The sequence below is a fragment of the Chionomys nivalis genome, chromosome 1 (assembly GCF_950005125.1).
Source record: "Chionomys nivalis chromosome 1, mChiNiv1.1, whole genome shotgun sequence".
NCBI lineage: Eukaryota > Metazoa > Chordata > Mammalia > Rodentia > Cricetidae > Chionomys > Chionomys nivalis.
In genome coordinates, this window is record NC_080086.1 from 42,353,489 (window position 1) to 42,378,561 (window position 25,073).

The 25,073-nt window shown below is 42.3% G+C and overlaps 1 protein-coding gene across 1 annotated transcript in view; it reads left to right on the top strand.

Moving 5' to 3' along the window:
- Nucleotides 1–25,073, top strand: part of Sumf1 (sulfatase modifying factor 1) — a 91,508-nt gene that overhangs the window by 8,004 nt on the left and 58,431 nt on the right. Inside the window, exons 2-3 of the mRNA XM_057775709.1 lie at nt 5–178; nt 3,940–4,014. Of these exons, the coding sequence (XP_057631692.1) occupies nt 5–178; nt 3,940–4,014 (249 nt within the window). The remainder of the gene's footprint in view (nt 1–4; nt 179–3,939; nt 4,015–25,073) is intronic.

Here is a 25,073-nt window from a genome sequence, read left to right on the forward strand (position 1 = left end):
GCAGATGGTCCCCATTCCTGCTGGAGTGTTTACAATGGGCACTGATGATCCTCAGATCAGGCAGGATGGAGAAGCCCCTGCCAGGAGAGTCACCGTTGATGCCTTTTACATGGATGCCTATGAAGTCAGTAATGCTGACTTTGAGAAGTTTGTGAACTCAACTGGTTATTTGACAGAGGTAATGGGCTTGGTGATGGGAGGGAGAACTTGCCATTATCCAGAACATCCAAGAAGGACTTAGTTACTACAAACACTGAACTTTGGACACTTTTACTTTGTGCCTAGCATTGTGATGAACACTTCCTGTCTTTCATCTAATTTCTCACAGCATCTCCATGATGTAACAAGTTGAGAATCAAACCCGATTCATCCCAATCATACTGCCAGTCAATGACGGTAATCAGGCATGGTATGGACCACAGAACCTTTGCTGCTAACCCGTATGCTGTATTGTGATAGTGTTTTATCCCACTGCAGAGGGCTGCTGCTCTCTAGGCTTTCTGAGAACACAGCCGGCAGGTGCTTCTTCTCAGTGCACCACAGACTGCCGTCCCACAAGCATTGCACATTTCATAGGGTGCTCAGGTGCCCAAGTGCAGCTTTTCATTGCTGTGGCTTTGTTCTAGGACCTTGGTGACTCAGAGCTTTATTCTGGGGTCAGTTTCAGCCCTTTTCCAGGGGTCACTGAATCACAGTGCAAGGCAGTGTTTCGGTGAGACTCTCAAATGTACTTTTTCCCAAATCCTGTCTTTTTAAAAATCGCATCAAAAAAGTTACCCTTTTATTCAGTTTATGGAGTCCCTACTTTAAACGCTTTTTTTTTAATTTAAAAAAAAATCTCTTGGGTGAATGCCAAAAGCAAAACAACATTCAGATTCAGTTCTGCACTGTCTCATTTCTTTGGAATTTCCTAAAATATATGAAGTGGTCATAAATCTTGTTTGTAGATAATTGTAGTAAGCAAAAGGAAAAATTCTTTTTGTTCATATTCTCAGCTTAATTCATAATCTGTTAGAAAAAGTCTGTGTGTGGGGTGGTGATGGTGGTGGGGTGTATGTACTTATGTATGTACCTATGTGAGGATGTGGCTACATTCACCCATGTGGGTATTATAGAAGCCAGAAGCTAATCTTGGGATATCTTCCTCAATATTATACTACTCTATATTATTACTCTATCTTCTCTATATTACTGTTTTTTAAAAAAGTTTATGTGTATGTATGTATGTACATGTGTGTTTGTGTGTGTGTGTGTCTGTGTCTGTGTGTGTGTGTGTGTGTGTGTGTGTGTGAGAGAGAGAGAGAGAGAGAGAGAGAGAGAGAGAGAGAGAGAGAGAGAGAGAGAGAATATGTATGTGTATGTGACCAAAGAGGTCAGAAGAGGGCATTGGATGTGCTGGACTTAGAGTTACTAGTGGTGGTGAACTGCCTGATATTCTGCCTTATTTTTTGAAAGGGTCTCTGACTGAACCTGTAGGTAGCACTTATGACTAGACTGGCTGGCTGGTGAGCCTGGGATAAACCTAGCTCTGCCTCCCCAGCCTCCAGCAGAGGAGAATGTGAGACATCTCAGAATGCGTCTCCATATTTGCAATCTTTACATTCACTCAGGACATAGACAACGAGCCGTGATAATAATGCACAGAGGACTTTATCACCAAGAAAAGTCACAGCTAGACATTGTCCGTCATGTTGTTGCTGTTGAACTGCTGTTTGCATTCATCCCCGCCCTGAAATATGAGGATTGTAAGACCTGATTTGATGTTATTTATTATATAAGCACACATACTGTTGCAGCACTAATTTTAAGTAATTGTCTTGGTAATCCTATTGGTTTTGTCTTATGAACCTCTCTTTCTGTGGAGGTCTCAGCTTCATGCTGTCAGGAGGGTAGAGGGCACAACAGAATGAGACTCCTTGCCTTGAGCACAGTGTTTCTTATTCGCATGACATCTTTCAGACTTCCCTCCCATGTCTCTAACTTCATTGCACACATTCTCCACTCCTCACCACGTCCTTGCCCAGTGACTCTGTTTCTGTTCTTGAGGATGATGCATCCTTCCTGTTTGGAGCCTTTAGTTCCCTCTGCTTGGAACCAGAGCCCCCTGCTTGTCTCTTCTTGCATGACTTGCTGCTGCTTCATTCTGCTTGGCTGGATTGTCCCTTTTTCAAGGAGCCTTCTACTCACTCTGCCAGGAGGCTGTTAACTGTTTTAACTTATACAAGCAGAATTAAGTATTAATTAGTCTTATGATTTTTTCCAGTGTCACTTTTATCTCTGCCCTCACATTTAAGCCCCTTAAGAACAGAGACCATCCTTCCCTGAGGATTTATAGTCAGTGCTCACTGGGAGAGCGAGAGCCATTTTCTACAATTTCCTTGTATAGCCAAGGGCATGTACCGATGTTCCTAAATAACCTTTTACCCAAGTTCCTGTAAGCACCCATAATTAAACTCATTGGAACACACATATACCTCCCCCACCCCATTTCCACCCCATCTCACCCCTCCCCCACAAAGCTACTCCAATACACCCCCTCCACATGCACACCCACCTATCCCCCTCCCCATCATGGGGACAGGGATGGAGAAAAGGCTCTGTTTGGGAAGGAGAGGATGATTATAGAAAGGAGGAAAGGAAGAAGATAAGATAATGAGTACATAGGATCCAAGTGCTTTCTCTACATGTATGAAAATACCATCATCAAATCCTTTATTTACATATAATTAATATCTGTTGGTAAAAATGTATAAAAGGACAGAGTCCATGACTATGAAATACCGACAACAGTAATCCCTGATTTAGCCCTAGGTGGTAGGTGTCGTATTTGTTGAATGAATAAGTGACTTGGGTTGTTAGGCATCGTGGTATTGGTAGGATCATACCAATACTGTCAGAGGTGAAGAAGACATTCATATCTAATCAATAAAAACAGACTGGAGGCTCTTGTAAGGCCTGATATACAGGGTTCAGGACTCAGTTAACTTCATCTGTTTAGGATAGGCCAGGCCTAGATGGGGAGACTCGGGGGGATTCCAAGAACTGTTAAATGGTTAAAGCGAGGAGAATAGAAGGGACTGCTTACAGCCAGTCATGCATTTCTCTTGAGCTTGGTGTGTTAGAACTCCCAGACTTAACAAGGCATCTTGTTTGGCCTCCTTTCAGCTTCCGTAATTAGAATCTCTGGGGCTGGAGTTTTAAGAAGCTGCACAAGCTGCAGAGAGGCTGGCCTAGTATAAAAAGTTCACATAGGCAGGCACAGAGCTCTGGGGGGATCTGGGGAGCCCCATGGAGATGAGTCCTTATGTTTCACGGATGTGTAAGAGCAGTTGGCAACGTAAGAAGCAAGGTAGAGCAATAGAGTCACAGGTACTAAAGGTATAAGAGCTCCACTCTTGGAGCAAATATTAATGAAGAGTTGTGATAGTACTGTCAAAAAGTGATTAAAGTGCAGATTCCTCCTGATGCTTAGATTGGTCCCTTGGCAACTGTAAACACATGGAATGTGGCAGAGCATCAGCAAGCGGTGCCGTTTAATTCTTTAAGGTAGATCTTAGGAGCAGGGCAGTGGACAAACAGCTTGCTTGTGTAATATCATATACACTAAATTCTGTCATTTCTCAGAGTTATTTACAATATCGGGAGAAATATGTTTCTTCTCAGGGCATTCATCTTCTCAAAATCCAGTCTCTTCTAGTCTGTAGTCGTATCAGCTAACCAGGCCTCATGTGAGAGATGTCTTCTAAGTGACATGAACCTGTTTGAGAGGAAATTGGATGCTTTTGAGTCATTTCTGAGTAGTTCAGGAAGTCATAGGGAAAACCTGAGTCCTCTTGGATGGGAAGAATCACCATAATAGCACTGTGGGAAAAAAAATGGTAGCCTTGAAGCCCGTGACTCTAACCTTTTTTGGCTTTTTCTTTTTTATGCTCCTTATAGGCAGAGAAGTTTGGCGACTCCTTTGTCTTTGAAGGCATGTTGAGTGAGCAAGTGAAGGCGCACATCCACCAGGCAGTAAGTAATTCTCAAGGTGGCTCTCTTATTTCTCTGGGTCTCATCAGGAACTACAAATACCACCTTCCTCTCCCTCCTGGTGCCTAGCCATTTTCCTGCTGTAGATTTGCTCTGAGTCACAGGCCCATGGGTCAGGGTGCCTTCTGTGGCTGGAAATATATAAGCCCAGGATGGCGTCTGATGGAACTTCTGGTGAGCTTTGAGTTTTTGCTTGTGCCTTGGAGTGACGCTATGCTTCTAAGTAGAATCCAGTTTGTGCTTTGGATGTATTTTACTTGAAGCCGTTTTTAGAATGGAGGCTAAGTGAGTGTTGCAGACTGTGTTTTCAAAGCCTTGATCTTGGCAGGGCTGGTGTGGAGCTAGAGCTTCGTTAGCACTCATGAATCCCCATGCAAAGTCGTGTCCATGGGAGGAGTTGTTTTGCTGGGGTTGTCCATAAAAAGTGGGGGCTGTAACTAGTCCTTAGAGAAGGGGTATACATCGTGTACAGAGAGAATACAGAGAGACAATTGGCTAGGCTTCTATAAGTACTGTGTGTCAGAAGGAACTTGGAATTCCTGTGTCAACTAGTTTAGCAGATCTATAGATATTTGTTTGTATTTATGTCTCATGAATATGTAAAAACGAGAAAGAGCGAGGTTAGCTAGGAAGTTCTCACAACATGGTAGACAGAGACTGCAGAGCAGGAGATAGAGGGAGTGGGCCTTGGAGGAGTATAACAATGCAAGGAAGACAGATATGGAGGGTGAAGATGAAGAAATCTCACCCCAATCTTCCTCTTTTATTCACGTTCCCTTTAAGTAATTCATGCGTGGGGACTGGAGAGATAGATAGCTCAGTAGTTAAGAGCACTGGTTCCTCTTAGGACCCATGTTCTATTCCTCTACCCGCATGGAAGCTACAACCATCTGAAACTCCAGTTTAAGGGAGTATGATGCCCTCTTTTAGCTTCTACAGGCACTGCATGCTTGGGGTGCACAGACTTACAGGCAGGTAAACGCCTTCACGTGTAGAATAAAATAAAAAAAGTCCTGCCTGAACTTCATCCTAAAGTGTTAATGTCGTTGTGCCCTTTCCTGGGAGTAGCAGCATCAGGAAGTGGACCCCTTCTGGCTCATGCTTTCTCTGTGTTCCAACCAATGTAGAACAACTTGGGGTAGGGGGAATGAAATTGTCTTGGTCTCAAATTATAAAATTGTATTCTGGTGAGTCAGGACATTTTTCATGTTTGTTTTTAGTAAATGTTTAAAAGGTATGATTATCCTTTTGAATTCCAGTTTGTTCATTGCCAGTTAATATTGCCTCTTATACAATCTGATTCCCCACCTCCATTTTTTTTTTTTTCTGATGGGAATGAGTTCAGCTCAGGGTAGTGATGACGACCTGGCAAGCATCTCAGGGTGTGGTTCCTGTTTTAAGATACGGGGTTCAGATGAAGGAGCCCATCTGTTCCTGTTTCTGTAATTTGCCTTTCAGATGCATGGCGTCGTGTCTCTTAGGAATTACTAATGCATTAGGCGTGAAGACAGACATGGAGCATTGCTAGGCTGCAGAGGTGCCCTGAGTCATACTGAAGTGTGTGTGCTTGTAGCTAGGATGAGGACGAGCACCTCTCACCTGGCTGCAGGCTTGGCCTCCTGCTTAAACGCTTATAATGGAAAAGCAAACCTTTTAAGGTTGTTTTGAAAGGGTTGGATGAGTAAAGCAAGTCTGTTGATGGCCTGGGAGAGCTTTATCCCATCTTTTTGTTGGCCTGACTTATCTCCACTCACTAGACCTCACATTTCCGTAAGGTAGGATTTGAGATGTCCGTGAAATTAATTTAGGTTGACTTCAGGAGGTAGATGAGACAGTGGGAGGTGACCTGGAGTCACAGTACCTTTCATGCATCTGTACGCCTCAAGTCAAAAGAAGGGCTCGTTTGAGTTCTGGAATGTGCTTATCACCTGACGTTAGTTTGTTTACAACACAGGGACCCTGCGGAAGCTGTATCAGGTGGTAAAAATATAGTAACTGCATTTGTTTTTATGTGCTTGTTTTCAGAATTGTGTTCTGTTCATTCCAGTTAGCTCTGGTGGTATGAATTTACCTATTCTTTTGTTGTCCAGTAAAACACAAATACAGACAGTCACCTGGTTTAACTGTGTTACTACTTTATCCTAAGCTGGAGCACACTTGCCCCCATCACCCAGATCAGGAATTAGAGTTGCCACCTGCCCCAGCTGCCCCCTGTGTGTGTCACACTGATCACATCCATTGTGTTCCTAAAGTAGCCCCTGGCCTGGTTTGGAAAGGGAGCTCTTCCTTGCCTTTCATTTTCCTCTCATCACCTAGGGGTATACCCTACGGTGAATCTTGACCATTTAAAGAAATGCTCGTCCAAGGCATTGCTAATCTGCTCTCCATCACATCCTGCATTTGTCTTCTCATTAATTTTTACCCTCCGAAGACCATAGAATATTAAGCTTGTAGATTTGCCCAGTCTGAATTACTGATTGACGGCTGCAATACAGTTCACCTGTTGTCTCTGGTCTGCATTTCCTGCAGATAGTAGCTGAGCTCTAAAGTGTGACCAAGTTCATGGTGTACCTGTGTCGTGAATATCATAGTGGTGGCTTCCTCTAGCACGGTGTGGGTCACATTCTCAAGCTGTGGGTCACAAGCCCCACAGGGGTCACATGTCAGATATGTATGTATATCTGATAATTACAATTCATAACAGTAGCAAAATGCCAGTTATGAAGTAGTAATGAAATAATTTTATGGTGAGGTCACCACAACATGAAGCATTGTATTAACGGGGTGCAGCTTTAGGGAAGTTGAGAACCACTGCTCTAGCATAAAGCAGCTAGTGTCTGCTTCTCCATCCTTTTTGTCATATCAGCTGATGCTGTGCTTAGTGGCTGTGTCCATGAATTCATTGGGAGTGTGGATGATGGGATCCTAATTGTTTTGAATTTATTGATGGAAAGCCTTTCACAGAGTGGTAGTTCCTTCCACTAACTGTTTTCTTAATCATTGGTACAGGTTACACAAGAATGGTAGGTAAATGCTTGTTCCTTTACCAGCTTTAAAGGGAAAAAGCTGGACGTGGTGGTGCACACCTTTAATCCCAGCACTCAGGGGGCAGAGGCGGGCAGATTTCTGTGAGTTCAAGGACAGTCTGGTCTACTGAGAGAGTTCCAGGACAGCCAGGGCTACACGGAGAAACCGAGTCTCAAAAAACAAACAAACAAAAGAATTACAGGGTTAGAGAAGTGGCTCGGTGGTTAAAATTACTGACTGCTCTTCTAGAGGATCTAGGATCAGTTCTCAGCACACCCGCAAAAAATTGTCTATAACTGTAGTCCAAGGGGATCTGATGCCTTCTTCTGGCCCCTGTAGAGCACTGCATGCACATAGTGCACAGACATACATGGAGACAAAAACCCACACACATAAAATAAAACATGGAAAGAAGTGAATTGGTTGCTTATTACTCTGCAAAGATACCCAGCTTCAAATCCCCCCCCACATACCACCAGGTAGGTGTGTGGTCAGTAGTGCATGCTTGTGTGTATGTGTGTGTGTGTGTGTGTGTGTTTGTGTGTTTGTGACTGACGACTTATGACTAGGTAAGCACTCTATTACTGATCTATTTCACCAGATCATGAACTTGAAAAGCCATCCTGTGCTCAAAAATAGCAAAGTGTGGCCTTCAAAAGGGATCATGATTCCAAGTGAATCAAATCCATAACAAGAATAAAAATTTTATTTTATTTCTTCCTTTTTATTTTACTAATTTTTTTCAGGGTGTGAGTTTTCAGGAGTATCTGATACAATTTAATTTATTCAGTGTCTCTACCTTCCTTACTTTTTACAAGCGTCAACTACACATGGTGTTCAAACCTACCATATTTCAGTGTGGTGATTTTCAAGCTCCTGTTGCCCCAGTGTAGGATAAACAGAAAGAGAAAGTACTATTCTTGTTAATAAGATTTTTTTTTTAAAGTTGGACATGTTAGCAGACATTTGTGATCTCTGCACTTAGGAAGTTGAGGCAGGAGCATCAGAAGATCAGTACTAATCTTGGCTACATAGTGAATTCAAGACTAGCCTTGGCTGCATAAGACCCCACTTCAAACAAAGGAACAGAAGACACCCCAAACCAAATTTCCTTTAAAGATAGTTATATTTAAAAAAAATAGTTATATTTTCACAGGGAGTTGTAAAAGAGGGTGTGTCCTCACTGAGTTTCCTGTGCTATAATTATAGCACAGGAACCAGATAATATTATCCTGTTTAACTGTAGTTCACAGCCAGAACTGACAGGTGATACAACCTCTTTTTTTTTTGGCTGGTTGCACCAATTTTATGTGTATTCATTGTGCATATATGTATTTAGTTCTATATAATTTTGATGCAACTCTATCTATCTATCTATCTATCTATCTATCTATCTATCTATCTATCTATGTAAGAACTATACTTAAAAATTTTAAAGAGTTCATGGATTTAAACATGTTATATATTTCATTCACTTGGAACCATGATCTTTTTTGAAGGCCACACGACTATTTTTGAGCACAGGATGTCTTTTCAAGTTCACATAGGCCCCGTTATGTTCCCTCCCCCTCCGCTTGCTTTAAACAGTTGCATTGAGATGTAGTTTATATATTATACCATTCACCTTTTAAGTGTACAATTCAGAGTTGGTTTGGTATATTTTTAGAGCTGGGCAACCATCCCCACAGTCTAATTTTAAGTTGTTTTCATTGGCCCATGAAGGAACCTTGTTCTGGGTTCTTTTGAACTGAGCCTAGGAGTCCTTTCTGGCTTCTTTACTTTTTCTGATGATAGCATCTGCCCACCTCAGTGCGGTATTAGCTTTGCTGTAAGAAGCCCTGGTTTCTGTACTAGTTTCTCTTTTCTTTCTGGGACAGAATGCCCAAACAAAAAGCAGCTTAGGGGAGAAAGACTTTATTTTGTCTCAAAGTTTCAGAGGAAAGAGTCCTTTATGGCGTGGCAGCTGGGAGCAGGCAACTGGCTGATCACACTGCATCCGCATCAGGAAACAGAGAGAAAATACACGGGACCAGGCTAAAATCCTCAAAGCCTGCCCCTGTGTTGTACTTCCTCCAGCAGACCTCCACCTTCTAAAGGCTCAGTAGCTTCCCAAAAAGTGCTTCCAGCTGGGGAGCAAGTGTTCAAGCCAAAGAGACAAGAAGAATGTTCTTTGTTCAGATCACAACTACAGCTCAATAGAGGAGTGTGTGTGTGTGAGTGTGTATGTGTTCAGTGCTGCTGCATTGCCTCATCAACAAGCAGAGTTTATAAATAAGATACCGCACAGTTTCATGTTGATAGTTTCATTTCTGGGTTTTTAACTTAGCCTGTTCTGTATTATATCCTGTTTCTCAGGACAGGGGCAGAGGGGTCTAGCCCACAGCTACTCAGGACTTCATCCAGGATCACACATCAGTGCCAGCATGAGCTCTGTGGTGACTGAGAACAGGTTAAAGCAAACTCAGATCCTGCCCTGTGGTTTCCTCTTCATCCCCAGCTCTAAGACAGTCCGACCACTTTATGTTGTTACTGAAACCTGGACTCCGCCACATGGAGTGTGTTCTGCTTTTTAACTCCTTAGACTGAGTTCTAAAAGGAAGTTTGTGTTCAGCCTTCTGATTCATGAGGCTCAGTCTCTGCTAGCTTCTTCAGGAAGTGTCCGTGGGAACAGTGTTCCTTCATATCTGTTTGTTGGCAGTGTTAAGGCACTTCTAAACTCTCAGGTCAGTTTTGCTGGAGAGGAAATGTCTGGTCCACATTTGTTTTTCTTGACTGTCTTACACCCTTTGTTTTCTTTTGGAATAAAGTCTTGCTGTTGAAAAGTCGGCTACGTTTTCTTTTACCTGGAAAACTGCTTATTGTTTTTGCCTGAGCGTTCTAGTGTTTTTTCCTTTTTAGTGTGTGGTGTTTGCTCTATACGTGTGTTGTGGCACGACTCACTGGGGGTCAGTATTTTCAGGTACAGGTTTGCTTTTTCAATCTGTATTTTCAGCATTGTGGGTTAAACATTTGAACTTTTTTTTTTTTATTCTTTTTTAATTAAAATTTCCACCTGCTCCCCATTTCCCATTTCCCTCCCCTCCTCCCAAATATTGCCCCCTCCCCCCACTTCCCTCCCCCTATCCCCACTCCTCTTCTCCTCCCCCCACTCCATTCCCCCTCCCTCTCGATACTGAAGAGCAGTCCAAATTCCCTGCCCTGCGGGAAGACCAAGGTCCTTCTATCTACGTTCCAGAAAGGTGAGCGTCCAAACAGGCTAAGCTCCCACAAAGCCAGTTCATGTATTAGGATCGAAACCTAGTGCCATTGTCCTTGGCTTCTCATCAGCCTTCATTGACCGCCATGCTCAGAGAGTCCGGAATCAACCCATGCTTATTCAGTCCCAGACCAGCTGGCCTTGGTGGGCTCCCAATAAATCAGTTCCACTGTCACAGTGGGTGGGTGCATCCCTCGTGGTCCTGATTTTTTGCTCATGTTCTCCCTCCTTCTGCTCCTCATTTGGACCTTAAGAGCTCAGACCGTTGCTCCAAATTGAGACTCTGTCTCTACCTCGATCCATCGCCAGATGAAGGTTCTAAGGTGATATGCAAGATATTCATCAGTATAGGATAGGGTCATTTCAGGTTCCCTCTCCTTAGTTGCCCAAGGTACCAGCTGGGGACATCTCCCTGGACACCTGCTAACCCCTCAAGAGTCAAGTCTCTTGCCAACCCTAAGATGGCTCCCTTAGATAGGATATATACTTCGCTGCTCCCGTATCCATCCTTCCTATATCCCAACCATCCCAATCCCCCGAGCTCCTCTCATCCTCCCCTTCTCATGTTTCTCATCCCATTTCCCCTTTGCCCCATGCCACCTCACCCGCAAGTTCCCAGTTTTTGCCCTGCAATCTTGTCTACTTCCCCCTCTCCATGCGGATGACTATATGATTTTCTTTGGGTTCACTTTCTTATTTAACTTCTATAGGATCACACATTATATGCTTAATGTCTTTTATTTATGGCTAGAAACCGATTATGAGTGAGTACATCCCATGTTCCTCTTTTTGGGTCTGGGATACCTCACTCAGGATAGTGTTTTCTATTTCCATCCATTTGCACGCAAAATTCGAGAAGTCATTGTTTTTTACTGCTGAGTAGTACTCTAATATGTATATATTCCACACTTTCTTCATCCATCCCTCCATTGAAGGGCATCTAGGTTGTTTCCAGGTTTTGGCTATTACAAACAATGCTGCTATGAACATAGTTGAACAGATACTTTTGTCATTTGATGTGGCATCTTTTGGGTATATTCCCAATAGTGGTATTACTGGATCTTGGGGTAGGTTGATCCCAAATTTCCTGAGAAATCGCCACACTGATTTCCAAAGTGGTTGCACAAGTTTGCATTCCCACCAGCAATGAATGAGTGTGCCTCTTTCTCCACAACCTCGCCAGCAAAGGCTATCATTGGTGTTTTTGATTTTAGCCATTCTGACAGGTGTAAGATGGTATCTCAAAGTTGTTTTAATTTGCATTTCCCTTATCGCTAAGGAGGTTGAGCATGACCTTAAGTGTCTTTTGGCCATTTGAATTTCTTCTGTTGAGAATTCTCTGTTCAGATCAGTGCCCCATTTTTTTATTGGGTTCATTAGCATTTTAAAGTTCAGTTTCTTGAGTTCTTTATATATTTTGGTGATCAGACCTTTGTCTGTTGCAGGGTTGGTGAAGATCTTCTCCCAGTCAGTGGGTTGCCTTTTTGTCTTAGTGACAGTGTCCTTTGCTTTACAGAAGCTACTCAGTTTCAGGAGGTCCCATTTATTCAATGTTGTCCTTAATGTCTGTGCTGCTGGGGATAAACGTAGGAAGTGATCTCCTGTACCCATATGTTGTAGAGTACTACCAACTTTTTCTTCTATCAGGTTCAGTGTGTTCAGACTAATATTGAGGTCTTTAATCCATTTGGACTTGAGTTTTGTGCATGGTGATAGATATGGATCTATTTTCATTCTTCTACATGTTGACAACCAGTTCTGCCAGCACCATTTGTTGAAGATGCTCTCTTTTTTCCATTGAATACTTTTAGCTCCTTTATCAAAAATTAGGTGTTCATAAGTTTGTGGGTTAAGATCAGGGTCTTCTACTCGGTTCCATTGATCGACTTCTCTGTTTTTATGCCAATACCAAGCTGTTTTCAATACTGAGGCTCTGTAATAGAGTTTGAGGTCAGGGATGGTAATGCCTCCAGACGATCCTTTATTATATAAGATTGTTTTGGCTATCCTGGGTTTTTTGTTTCTCCATATAAAGTTGATTATTGTCCTCTCAAGATCTGTGAAGAATTTTGATGGGATTTTAATGGGGATTGCATTGAATCTATAAATTGCCCTTGGTAGAATTGCCATTTTTACTATGTTGATCCTCCCTATCCAAGAGCAAGGGAGATCCTTCCATTTTCTGGTATCCTCCTCAATTTCTTTCTTCATTGACTTAAAGTTCTTGTCAAATAGATCCTTTATTTCCTTGGTTAGGGTTACCCCAAGATATTTTATGCTATTTGTGGCTATCGTGAAGGGTGATGCTTCTCTGATTTCCCTCTCTGCTTCCTTATCCTTTGTGTATAGGAGGGCAACTGATTTTTTGGAATTGATCTTGTATCCTGCAACGCTACTAAAGGTGTTTATCAGCTGAAGGAGTTCTTTGCTGGAGTTTTTGGGGTCGCTTATGTACACTATCATATCGTCTGCAAATAATGAAAGTTTAACTTCTTCCTTTCCGATTTGAATCCCTTTGATCCCCTTATGTTGTCTTATTGCTATTGCTAGAATTTCAAGCACTATATTAAAGAGGTATGGAGAGAGTGGACATCCTTGTCGTGTTCCTGATTTTAGTGGAATACCTTTGAGTTTCTCTCCATTTAATTTGATGTTAGCTGACGGCTTGCTATAAATAGCTTTTATTATAGTTAGGAACGACCCTTGTATTCCTAATCTCTCTAAGACCTTTATCATAAAGGGATGTTGAATTTTGTCAAATGCTTTTTCAGCATCTAATGAAATGATCATATGGTTTTTTACTTTCAGTTTATTTATATGATGGATTACATTGATAGATTTTCGTATGTTGAACCAGCCCTGCATCTCTGGGATGAAGCCTACTTGATCATAATGGATAATTTTTCTAATGTGTTCTTGGATTCGGTTTGCCAGTATTTTATTGAGTATTTTTGCGTCGATGTTCATGAGTGAGATTGGCCTGTAGTTCTCTTTCTTGGTTGTGTCTTTGTGTGGTTTTGGTATCAGAGTAACTTCAGCTTCATAAAAGGAATTTGGCAATGACTTCTCTGTTTCAATATTGTGAAATACATTAAGGAGTATAGGTATTAGGTCTTCTTGGAAGTTCTGGTAGAATTCTGCATTGAAGCCGTCTGGACCTGGGCTTTTTTTGGTGGGGAGGTTTTTTATAACAACTTCTAATTCTTCGCGACTAACAGGTCTATTTAGATTGTTCACCTGGTCCTGGTTTAACTTTGGTATATGGTACTTATCTAAAAATGTGTCCATTTCTATAACATTTTCCAATTTTGTGGCATACAGGTTTTTGTAGTAAGATCTAATGATTCTCTGAATTTCCTCTGAGTCTGTGGTTATGTCTCCCTTTTCGTTTCTGATTTTGTTAATTTGCGTATTCTCTCTCCGCCGTTTGATTAGTTTGGATAGGGGTTTATCAATCTTATTGATTTTCTCCATGAACCAGCTTTTTGTTTCATTGATTCTTTGGATTGTTTTCTGTGTTTCTATTTTGTTGATTTCAGCTCTCAATTTGATTATTTCAAGTCTTCTACTTCTCCTAGGTGAGTCTGCTTCTTTTTTTTCTAAAGCTTTCAGGTGGGCTATTAAGTCTCCAATGTGTGCTTTCTCCGTTTTCTTTAAGTGGGCACTTAATGCTATGAACTTTCCTCTTAGCACTGCTTTCATAGTGTCCCATAGGTTTGAGTATGTTGAGTCTTCGTTTTCATTGAATTCAAGAAAGACTTTAATTTCTTTCTTTATTTCTTCCTTGATCCAGGTGTGGTTCAGTAGTTGACTGTCCAGTTTCCATGAGTTCATAGGCTTTCTGGGAATAGCATTGTTGTTGAATTCTAACTTTAATCCATGGTGATCTGATAAGACACAGGTGGTTACCGATATTTTTTTGTAATTGTGTAAGTTTGCTTTGTTACCGAGTATGTGGTCTATTTTCGAGAAGGTTCCATGAGCTGCAGAGAAGAAGGTATATTCTTTCCTATTTGGGTGGAATGTTCTATAGATGTCTGTTAAGTCCATTTGATTCATTACCTCCCTTAATCCTCTTATTTCTCTGTTAGGTTTCTGTCTGATTGACCTGTCCATTGGTGAGAGAGGAGTGTTGAAATCTCCTACTATTAGTGTGTGTGGTTTGATGACTGCCTTGAGTTTTAGTAACGTTTCTTTTACATAAGTGGGTGCTTTTATATTAGGGGCATATATATTCAGGATTGAGATTTCATCCTGGTGAATTGTTCCTGTTATGAGTAAAAAAATGTCCATCTCCATCTCTTTTGATTGATTTTAGTTTGAAGTCAACTTTCTTAGAAATTAATATGGCCACACCTGCTTGTTTCTTAGGTCCGTTTGCTTGATAAACCTTTTCCCAGCCCTTTACTCTGAGTAGATGTCTGTCTTTGTGGTTGAGGTGTGTTTCTTGTAAGCAGCAGAATGTTGGATCGTGTTTTCGTATCCAATCTCTTAGCCTGTGCCTCTTTATAGGTGAGTTGAGTCCATTGATATTAAGTGATATTAATGACCAGTGGTTGTTAACTCCGGTCATTTTTCCTTTCTTTCTTTCTTTCCTTTGGTAGTAGAGTTTGTGTGTTTCCCTTCTTCAAGTTGTGCTGGTGAAGGGTCATTAGATGTCTGAGTTATTGTGGGCATTGTTGGACTCCTTGGTTTGTGATTTTCCTTCAACTACTTTCTGAAGGGCTGGATTTGTGGCTATGTATTGTTTAAATTTGTTTTTATCCTGGAAAACTTTGTTTTCTCCATTTATAGTGAACGAAAGCTTGGCTGGGTATAGTAGTCTGGGCTTGCATCCATGGTCTCGTAGTTTCTGCAGTATATCTATCCAGGACCTTCTGGCTTTCATGGTTTTCATAGAGAAATCAGGTGTAAGTCTGATAGGTTTACCTTTATAGGTAACTTGACCTTTTTCCTTTGCAGCTCTTAATATTCTTTCTTTATTCTGTATGTTTTGTGTTTTGATTATTATATGACGAGGAGATGTTTTTTTTTGATCCAGTCGATTTGGTGTTCTGTATGCTTCTTGGACCTTCAAAGGAATATCTTTCTTAAGGTTGGGAAAGTTTTCTTCTATAATTTTATTAAATATATTTTCTGGACCATTGAGCTGTACTTCTTCTCCTTCTTCTATCCCTATTATTCTTAGGTTTGGTCTTTTTATTGTGTCCCAGATTTCCTGAATGTTTTGTGATGAGAATTTGTTGGTTATGCTGTTTTCTTTGATGAGAGTGTTTATTTTCTCTATGGTATCTTCAGTGTCTGAGATTCTTTCTTCTATCTCTTGTAATCTGTTGGTGGTACTTGTCTCTGTAGTTCCTGTTCGTTTATTCAAATTTTCCATCTCCATCCTTCCCTCGGTTTGTGTTTTCTTTATTACTTCCACTTCATTCTTCAAGTCTTGAACCGTTTCCCTTACCTGTTTGATTACTTTTTCTTGTTTCTCTTGGCTTTCTTGGGTATCTTTGAGATATTTATTCATTTCCTCTACCTTTTTGTTTGTAATCTCTAATTGGTTGTGGCAGTTTTTCACCTCCTGTTTAAGGTCCTCTATTATTTTCATAAAATTCACTTTTGAGTCGAATTCTTCTAATTCTTCTGGATTAGGGTGTAGACTTCTCATTTCGAGATTCCTGGATCCTGGTGATGTCACGTTGCCTTTCAAGTTGTTGGGGGAATTCTTGCATTGGCGCCTGCCCATCTTTTCCTTCAAATGGAGCCAGGAGAGGCCTGATGTCTTGGACCAGTCTTTGCTGTGACTAACTGTCTAGGTGTATCTCCTCAGTGTAGGGGCAGGAACCGTTCCCTTCCAGATGAACTCCTCAACACCAAAACATGGATGTGTGGTATTCCAATGACCCGTGTAAAGAAGGCCGAATGCAAGGGGTTGGCGGGGTCCAGTAGAACACAGGCGACACTGCAGTACAAGCTGGAGGTGCCTGCACTCCCTTTCGGGGGGGTTGCTGAGGCCTGCCCGCTAGGCAGGCACTCACTGCTCTGGTTGGGTAGCCTTAGTGTAGGGGCGTTTGTGCTCTCTACCGGGACCGTCCGCCCCAGGATAGCACACACTCACCCGTCCCGATGAAACTTCTTGGCACCTACACAGGAACTCCTGGATGCCCCAATGAGCCAGGGACTAAGGGAAGTAGGGCGCAGGCAGAGCAGGTCCAGCAGATTACAGCAGAGACTGCAGCCCCAGCAGCGGGGGCTGCTTTCCCTGGCGGGGACCTTGAGGCCTGCCCTCTAGTCAGGGACTCACTGCTCTGGGTTTGGTAGCCTTAGTGAAATGGCAGGAAACTGTTCCACAGCTAAGGACCTTGCAGACAAGGCAGGCTTGGGGGTGGGGGTGGGGGCGGGTGTGTAGGAGAGAAAGCCCTGCAGCAGGAGCTGGGGGAGGGGTGTTTGTGCTCTCTACCGGGACAGTCCGCCCCAGGATAGCACACACTCACCCGTCCCGATGAAACTTTTCGGCACCTACACAGGAACTCCTGGATGCCCCAATGAGCCAGGGACTAAGGGAAGTAGGGCGCAGGCAGAGCAGGTCCAGCAGATCACAGCAGCGGGGGCCCGTTTTCCCTGGCAGGGACCTTGAGGCCTGCCCTCTAGTCAGGGACTCACTGCTCTGGGTTGGTAGCCTTAGTGAAATGGCAGGAAACTGTTCCGCAGCTAAGGACCTTGCAGACAAGGCAGGCTTGGGGGTCAACATCCGAACTTTTTATTTGTTATTGTTTTTGTTTTTATTGTGCTTTTCTGTGCCTTTACTGCTCCCTCCCCATTTTTCAAGCCTTTATTTGTAAGATAATTTTACTTTTTGGGGGGTGATAGTGAGGTCAAGCCTAGAATCTTGTGCTGTTAAGCAAGCACTGTACTATCATGGCATACCTTCTGATCATGCTTATTACTTGTTTTTTGAATTACCTTTATCTTTATTTTACCTTAAGGTAAAATTTTATTCGTTTTTTTCTGTTGGGTCTCTGAAGTAATATTTGTGAAATGACTTTTTGTTTAATTTATACTGCTTTATTGACTTTGGTTGGATTTGAACCTGAGTCATTTTTGTTGTTCATTGTCAGCTGGTCTAGAGTAGCTCTGCAGATTTACTCAGCGCCTCCTTGCCCTTTCTCCCTCTTGTCATCCCGTTTTGGTTAGGTGAGTTTTTACCTGTAGGATTTCTCCTTAGTTAGAGGTTCTGTGCAAGAAGGGAAGCCTGTTGGGTCCAGTGTCAAGTCTGTGCGGTAAGAGTTCCAGTCCTTCCCCGCTCGTTGTGGGTTGCTCACACTCAGGTCGCTGTAGTGGATGCTGTTCCTTCCTGTTCCAGCTGCTTTTCTCAAGCTGCCTTCTGTGCTTTCCAGCAATGCTTGTCAGTGGTTTGAGGAATTTCCTACAGTTTTTGGTCCTGGAAAGTCTGGGTGAGAGATTGTTTCAGCATACCCCCATAGGTTGAGGGTGACTGATCTCAGGAACAACTCAGACAGAGCACTTGGGTAGAGGCTGCTGTGTCCACCTGCTTTGATGCTTTGAATGCCCACCTTCATCTCTGTGGTCAGATCTCAGCTCTACTCCCCCTGGGAGGCCCATTTGACAACACCCTGTCTTACTCACCCACAATCTAGACTGACATGCTATCTCTGTGTTAGGTGATCTTGTGTCTTCTTGTGCCCTTCTTCTGTACTGCTCACCTCTCCTATCATCATGATTGTGTAGGTATTTCATGAATGTTTGCCTTAACTAGATTTCATTTTGTAAGGTGGGTTGAATGCCTCATGGGTTTTGTTTTTATTTATTTGTTTTGTTTTCTTTATTTTTGAGATAGGGTCTCTCTGTGTATATCCGACTCTCCTGGAACTCCCTCTATATTTCATGCTAGCTTCAAACTCAGATATCTGCCTGGTTCTGCATTCTGAGTGTTGGGATTAAAGGCATGAACCACCATGCCTGGCTTTAAATTGTGTGTTTACTATTTTATCCTTGGTACAGTGACTCTCACGTAATAAGTTTTTAATACCTGTCTGGCAGAAAGAAAGCTTATCATTCAGGTATTGTGTTGGAGCATTTAGTTTTTGAAAGAGCAGGGTTTAGACCTAGTATGACTTATCTCTCTGGCTGAAAAGGCAGCTTTTCTTTAGGGAGAGATACTGGCCTGCTCATCAGGGTTGAGGTGAGTTCAGAGCTGCAGAGTTATTTGGAACGGGCAGTCTAGGGCTGGATGATTGGATAAGATAAAGTGCTTCTGTCATTTGTACTTTTACTGAAAAGAATAGTTGTTTGCTTGACTTAGGAGTCAGTGTGTGGTGTGGGCTCAGGAAGTAACTGTGATAGTCCTGGAAGGGGAGAACTTAATATAATAGGGTAACAGGGCACAGTTGCTTTCCTCCAGCCTGTTCCAAGGCACCTGATCAGTATGAGGTGCATGAGGTAACGTGGGGTCAACAATGCCTGTGTAATGTGCACTTTCAAGGCATAGGTCTTTTTTTAGAATTTATTTTTATCTCATGTGCATTTGTGTTTTGCCTGCGTGCATGTCTGTGTGAAGGCATTGGATCACCTAAAACTGGAGTTACAGACAATTATGAGCTGCCATATGGATGCTGGGAATTGAACCTGGGTCCTGTGGAAGAGTAGCTTGTGCTCTTAACCACTCAACCTTCCTGGCATAGGTCTTTTAAGACTCAACTTAGATCAAGGAAAAGAATGAGTCTAACCTTCCTTTCCCCAGTTGAATGTTGGTCTTTATATCATCAACTCCCCTATAGAAACAAGGTAGATTACAGGTAGATTACTCATACCCAAGGATACCCAGCTTTAAGAAATCCATTTGTGCCTGGTAGTGGTGGTACATACCTTTAATTCCAGAATTTGGGAGGCAGGGGTAGATGGGTGGAAGTTTGAGGCCAGCCTGGTCTACAGAGTGAGTTTCAAGACAGCCAAAGCTACACAGAGAAACACTATCTCAAAAAGAAGTTAAAAAAGAGAAATCAGTATGTGCAAAAAAGAAATTAACAGTGGGCTGCTGTACACCCGTAATCCCAGCATTCAGGAGGCAGAGGAAGGATAACAAGTTCAAGGCCAGTCTGAGCTATATAGCAAGGCCCTATCTTAAAAAAAAAAACCAAAAAACGAAAAAGGGTGAGTTAGAAATGTAGCTCAGTGGCAGCACACATGTGTCCCTGGATTTGATCTCAGCACTGTCAAAGAGCAAAAGCAAGGATGAGAGTGAGAGAGATAGTATTTCCGTGGAATTTTCAACATACCCTTCAAGCATATTTTCTGTAGATGATTATTTTTCAGACTTCTTGAAGTCAGAGTTATATACACACTGTACAAGTACTCTACCATGGAACTGCACCCACAGCCCTCCACATAGAATTAATTTATGTCTTATAGTCATACTGTGCCTTAGCTACTCGTCTGTTGCTGTGCTAAGACACAACTACTGATGCTACTTATAGAAGAAAGAGTTTATTGGGGCCTTATAGTTTCAGAGGGTGAGTCTCAGATCATCATGGTAGTGATGCAGGCAGGCAGGCAAGCAGCAGGCAGGCAGACAGATAGGCAGTAGGTAGGCAGACTGGTAGATAGGCAGCAGGCAGGCAGGCAGATAGGCAGTAAGTGGGAAGGGCAGGGCACTGGAATGGTAGCTGAAAGCCTGTTATTTACAAGTAGGAGGCAGAGAGAGAGAGAGAGAGAGAGAGAGAGAGAGAGAGAGAGAGAGAGAGAGAGAGAGAGAGAGAGAGAGAGAGTGCATTAACTGTGAATGGCATTGGCTTTTGAAACCTTAAAGCCCACCCTGTAGTGACACACCTCTTCCAACCAGGCCACACACCCCACACACCCCAATCCTTCCTAAATAGTTTGGGACCAAGCATTCAAATATATATGCTTGTGGTGTACCTCTCATTCAAACGACCATATATGGGCATTATGATTAAATCTACTTGGTCTGTGTGTAAGTGATACAGGATTCTGCTGAGTGCTCTCAAATTATGTAAAGATGGGGCATATTGCCACCTATTACACCCTCTGTTAATGTTAAAGGTTTTTGTTTTTTAAAAACAGTACTTTCTTTTCTTATTCCTTTTAAGAAAACATTCAAATCAGCACCATATCCTATGTCTATCTACATTTCAACTGAGAAAGAGTAAAATTGATCAAGTTTCAGCTTTCACTGAATGTGTGTGTTCCTTGAGCCATTCTCAGTTTTTGCCTATAACGTCCAACCCTGCAAGTGTTTCCAGTCTCCCTGTGTAGACCTAAGATGTCGTGTATACTAATTGTGGGGATAATGGTCCAGGACAGGAAATTTCACTAAGAACTGAAGCAAAAAGTCCTGAAAATTTTGTAGTTTCACCGTGCATAACAAAAATATTTGTGTCCTGTTTGAAAACGCAAGCATTGTTCTCTTGCATGCAGCCTATGAAGTTATCAAGGTCCCTGCCTTAGGATTTAGTTAGAAGTCATTCGTCTGACCTGACAGCATCTCTACTGTGGTGATGATTTTGTCTTCACCCTTTACTAGAGCCTGTTCTGATGAGTTTGTATTGCTAAGCGTAGAGACATTTTAGTTACCATGATCTCTGTTCCATTTGATTCTTCTAGTTGTTAGTTAGGTATTCCTTCAGTTTTATTTATACTTTGTGAATTTGAATAGATCTGCAATTTCTCATTGTTCACTGGTGCCAGTCGAAAAATTCTCCCTGACTGTTTTTATAAGGATAGCTGTCATGTTTATACTACATTTCAAGAAACCTCTGACTTTTTAATCTGCTTGTCTAAATGCATTCAGTTTTTGAGCGAGAAGTTGTAAAATTGTGAGCTTGACATCTTTAAACTTGAATGTGCATAATTACACAGTATTCCATCTTTTTTCTGTGTGGGTTTTATTCTGGGCTGAGTGTGTATAAGAAGCATAATTTACCACCTCTGGCAAGAATAAATGCATTTTGCTCTTTTCCCCTTCCTCCTTCTTATAAGTTCTTACTACAAGTCTGGCTATGTCCCACAGGAGAGGTGGGAAACCGTGTCTTTGCTCTCTGATGTCCATTTCTTGAGGGGGCATGAGACTCACATGGGTTCTGTTTTCATTGCCATTGGTCACTGGCAGGCTGGTACAGCTGTTTCGACTTAAACCCAAGGCAGTTGCTATGGAAATGGCTGAGTAGAACTAGGTCATGTTTAAAGCCTTTCCCCTTGAATATAAAGCAGTGCTATAACTTGAGGTTGTCTTGGTTGAGCAACAAACGTGTAGGTGGACAGCCACATCCAACAGAGACTTTCTTGTCTTAGGATGAGGTGGTTTTTATGTTTTTATGGCAGCCTGTCCTCATTGCTGCTTCTACTCAGTAAACAAAATACCCAGAAAAGAGCATTGTTAGGGGTAGGATCATTTGCAGTATAATGCTGGATAACTCCCCATGTGTGTTTGTTCATAAAAGTTGCTTTATTTTATAAAGTCTCCTAGATGTGACAGAATAGCATTTATTCTCAAGGCAGAGCCAGAAGTTCAAAGACAAGTTTTTAAAGACATGGATTTAATAGCCCTGACATTTGGGACTGAAGAGATGGCTAGGTTAGGAACATTGGTTTCTCTTCCAAAGGTTCTGGGTTTGTTTCCTAGCACCCACATGGAGGCTCACAACTTTCTGCAACACCAGTCTCAGGGATCTGATGCCCTCTTCTGGCCTTGTTAGGTACCAATAACACACGTGATGCATAGATGTACATGTAGAAAAACACTCATACACATTTAAATAAAAATCAGACATGTTGATGTCTGTGGCCCATGTTACCACCAAAGGCCATGATGCATGGTCTTTGCTGATACCTGAAGCCATGTTGTTGTCCCTGGCCAGTGCTGCCACTGAGGGCCTTGTCTGGCTCCATGGTCTTACTGCAGGCAGGGGTTATATTGATGTCTAAGGTTCATGCTGTTGCCAGAAACTCTGTGAAAGTCCTTGATCCATGCTACCACTGACTCTGAAGGGCAAGGAAGTTGGATGACTGTAGACTCATAGTTGAGAAAGAGAGATATAGAAGGCTTCTGTGACCCACCCCCACCAAAAAAAAAGTAACAGCCTAGACAGAAAGCCATTGAAGAGAAACTTTTAACAATTGTGATAAAGATGCTGATATGTACTTCTCCACAAATGATGGAGAGGTATGGGTGGGGAAGGATTCAATTTCTTTTTTTTTTTTTAAATTAATTTATTTAATTATTAAAGATTTCTGCCTCTTCCCCGCCACCACCTCCCATTCCCTCCCCCTCCCCCAATCAAGTCTTCCTTCCTCCTCAGCCCAAAGAGCAAGCAGGTTTCTCTGCCCTGTGGGAGGTCCAAGGACCACCCACCTCCATCCAGGTCTATTAAGGTGAGCATCCAAACTACCTGGGCTCCCACAAAGGCATTACGTGCAATAGGATCAAGAACCCATTGCCATTGTTCTTCAGTTCTCAGTAGTCCTCATTGTCCATTATGTTCAGCGAGACCGGTTTTGTCCCATGCTTTTTCAGTCCCCGGCCAGCTGGCCTTGGTGAGTTCCCGATAGAACATCCCCATTGCCTCAGTGTGTGGGTGCACCCCTCGCCGTCCTGAGTTCCTTGCTCGTGCTCACTCTCCTTCTGCTCCTCCTTTGGATCGTGAGACTTCAGTCCAGTGCTCCAATGTTGGTCTCTGTCTCTGTCTTCTTTCATCGCCTGATGAAGGTTAATATTCAGGGGGATGCTTATATGTTTTTCTTTGGGTTCACCTTCTTATTTAGCTTCTCTAGAATCACGAATTATAGTCTCAATGTCCTTTATTTATGGCTAGAAACCAAATATGAGTAAGTACATCCCATGTTCCTCTTTTGGGGTCTGGCTTACCTCACTCAGGATAGTGTTTTCAATTTCCGTCCATTTGTATGCAAAATTCAAGAAGTCATTGTTTTTTACTGCTGAGTAGTACTCTAATATGTATATATTCCATACTTTCTTCATCCATTCTTCCATTGAAGGACATCTAGGTTGTTTCCAGGTTCTGGCTATTACAAACAATGCTGCTATGAACATAGTTGAACATATACTTTTGTTGTATGTTTGGGCATCTCTTGGGTATATTCCCAATAGTGGTATTGCTGGGTCAAGAGGTAGGTTGAACCCGACTTTCCTGAGAAACCGCCACACTGCTTTCCAAAGTGGTTGCACAAGTTTGCATTCCCACCAGCAATGGATGAGAGTGCCCCTTTCTCCACAACCTCTCCAGCAGAGGCTATCATTGGTGTTTTTGATTTTAGCCATTCTGACCGGTGTAAGATGGTATCTTAATGTTGTCTTGATTTGCATTTCCCTGATTGCTAAGGAAGTTGAGCACGATCTTAAGTGTCTTTTGGCCATTTGAACTTCTTCTGTTGAAAAGTCTCTGTTCAGCTCAGTGCCCCATTTTATAATTGGATTGATTAACCTTTTACGGTCTAATTTCTTGAGTTCTTTGTATATTTTGGATATCAGACCTTTGTCAGTTGCGGGGTTGGTGAAGATCTCCTCCCAGTCAGTGGGTTGCCTTTCTGTCTTAGTGACAGTGTCCTTTGCTTTACAGAAGCTTCTCAGTCTCAGGAGGTCCCATTTATTCAATGATGTCCTTAGTGTTTGTGCTGCTGGGGTTATACGTAGGAAGTGTTCTCCTGTGCCCATGTGTTGTAGAGTACTTCCCACTTTCTCTTCTATCAGGTTCAGTGTGTTTGGACTGATATTGAGGTCTTTAATCCATTTGGACTTGAAGGATTCAATTTCTTTTAAGGGGCTGGCCACTGGAAGTTTGACCATGTGCCAGTGGTTGTGTGGGCAGTGCAATTGGACCTGTTGTTCCTTCCTTCCTTCCTCCCTTCCTTCCTTCTCTTTCTCTTCCTCCTGCTCTTCTTCCTCCTCTTCCTATTCCTCCTTTTCCTTTCTTCCTCCTCTTCCTTTCTTCTTCTTCTTCCTCTTCCTCCTCCTCCTTCTTCTTTATCAGAGGGGTGGGGTGGGGCAAAACTCTGAGGACTAGAAAGTAGGTGTGATGGGGGGTACATTATGTGATTTAAATACACACACATATATTTAAAAAAAATTAAAAACTGGCATTTGCAAGAAGAAGGTATTCGTGACATTGAATGGAGTATACCATGAGTTTAATCAGAAAGCATCTTGGCTCATCGAGAGCAAATTGTCCAGGATGAGCAAGGCCATGCCTGGTCTCAACATAATTATCGTGGAGTGGCTTTAGTTTCTTGTGTCATTTGGAGACTTTGACTCTGCATCTGACTATCACAGTGGTAACTACGGTCAGTCTCATGGACTGGCATGTCATTAGTGTCCTTATTTGTCCTGAGGCTTTGCCTACTTTGGAAGTCATCTTCCTGTTTGTCCTCTCCGTGGTGCATCTTGCTGCAAAGGAACAGGCTGGCTTATGTGTAGATAATTCTTGAATCAAGCCCGTGATGAAAGACTGTCATAACATACTCTTCTTGGGAATCCTTTGATACAACACATGCTGTTCCTTGACTTTATAGCCCGTGGGCACTTCCCACAGCCTGTGAGTATTCTGAAGGGGTCATCTGATGAGTGGATGAAGCACAGACTGGAAAGCTATTGGTGGTAGGTTTTTACTAATTGGAATATGTGTTCTATAGACACCTTAAGTTGATTTTGTAACATGCAATAACATGAATATATAATAGTGAGACTTGTAAATTAATGCTTGGTGATTCTTAT